Raw genomic sequence first — 1,657 nt, 5'->3', positions numbered from 1 at the left:
TCAGCTGCACGTATCAGCTATTTGGTTCTGCACCGAGCATAACTCAATTCATACTAAAGGAAACAAAAAAAGCACCTATTCTTCTCAGGAATATACAAATATTTACCACAGTTTTCTTGCTCATTACAAAATCAGTTACAAAAGCTTACAGCACATTATGTACAAATTCTACCCAAATACAGAAAGGAGCCATCACGTGGCACTCTGTCTAACAGCTGTCGCTTACAGCTGCGGTCAGTTCGCTCCACTCCCCCCACTCAGGACTCCGGAACGCTGCAGGTGTCTCACGCAGTGGCAGAAATAGTCTTTGGGTTGGTGTTTCAGCAGAAAGGAGTTAGTTCTTCTTGTGAAGGAACTTCATTTTGTTGCCTAAGGAAAGCACACAGTCAATGTCTAGCAGATTCTGAAAAGCCAGGGACAGTCAAAAGTGAGCAGCAAATGGGTCTAATTTGTAATGTAATTGCTGCAGGGTAACTCTTCTACTCGATACCAGCAGGGACAGCTAACTAACAGAATGCTGAGTGGTCAGACACCTTCCTGTTCTACTCCCTGATTATGGTGTGGTTCCCCCACTCCCAAATGAAAATGGAAGTGTTAACAAATATCATAACTAAATCTGGTTTTGTCAGCTTTAACTATGTTTTCAATATCTTCACATTTCCTATCACATTGAAATTGCCTGACAATCTGATTTCACCTCAGGTAAGGCTTTTTTAAATTTAAAAAAAAAAAAAACAAAAACCACAAAATGCCACCACTGTGAAAATTCACTTCAGAAATCCTTCTAAAGATTCTCCTCACCAAGGCCTCGCAGGAACTTGTTTACTCCGCTTTGTTCTGTGTCTGGAAGCTCTTCCAAGTACTGTTCAACCCTCTGCTCGAAGAGACCTGTGGAGATGAGGGATCTGTGGTGAGCTGTGCGTGGCTGGAGCCGTGTCCCCCAGCCCCCCAGCGTGGCACTCACAGCTCACAGGCTCTGAAACCCTCCGGCAGCCTCTGGTTACCCTTCCGGGTGGCCAAGCATTACCCGGGATGCTTTTCAGTCTCCCGGCGAGCACAGCGCGGTGAGCAGTGCCACTGACTGTGTCAGGGATTATACAACACCTTGCCTGTCTCAAACACTGTTAAGGCCACGAAAGGGATTTGCCCTAAGATAAGACACGCTAGCCACGATTTGAGATAAGCACAAAGGTTTATTTATGCTATTTAGAGTTTATGCTAATTCCAGGTCTGGCGGAGGTGAGATCTCGTTAGCACATCCTGATTACCATCTCGGGATAAAAATTCCCACTGTGTCAAACTGCATACACATATCACCGACCAAAGATCACCCTGGACAGGCGATATCTGCGACCACCGAACCCCCACCCCCAGGAAGCATGCAGATAAAGGCACAGCCATCCTCCCTTCACATGGAAATTAGCAATACTTCTCCACGGATACTCAGAATTTGGACTGTATAAAGGTGTTACCCCTAGATGAGCAACCTGGGATACTCCCCCAAGCTCCCCAGCATGATTCGGGACCCCCACCAGCAGAGGAATGACTCGGGACTTCCACCATTGAGAAGCCCAGGGTGAAGATGGACCTGGATAGACCTGCTGGATCCACAGGTGGTGACTATCTCTCCCTCTCTCTCTTTTCCCCTCTCTCTCAC

At 46.8% G+C, this 1,657-nt stretch overlaps 1 protein-coding gene across 1 annotated transcript in view; it reads right to left on the bottom strand.

The window, feature by feature from the left end:
• Positions 1 to 334: 334 nt before the first annotated feature.
• ST5 (suppression of tumorigenicity 5) overlaps positions 335 to 1,657 on the bottom strand; it is a 98,368-nt gene continuing 97,045 nt past the window's right edge. Inside the window, exons 18-19 of the mRNA XM_009079444.1 lie at positions 802 to 888; positions 335 to 369 (exon numbers count right to left, since the gene is read on the bottom strand). Of these exons, the coding sequence (XP_009077692.1) occupies positions 335 to 369; positions 802 to 888 (122 nt within the window). The remainder of the gene's footprint in view (positions 370 to 801; positions 889 to 1,657) is intronic.

Source organism: Acanthisitta chloris, unplaced genomic scaffold, assembly GCF_000695815.1.
Source record: "Acanthisitta chloris isolate BGI_N310 unplaced genomic scaffold, ASM69581v1 scaffold280, whole genome shotgun sequence".
NCBI classification, from domain to species: domain Eukaryota; kingdom Metazoa; phylum Chordata; class Aves; order Passeriformes; family Acanthisittidae; genus Acanthisitta; species Acanthisitta chloris.
This window is presented reverse-complemented; position numbering and strand designations above follow the sequence as displayed.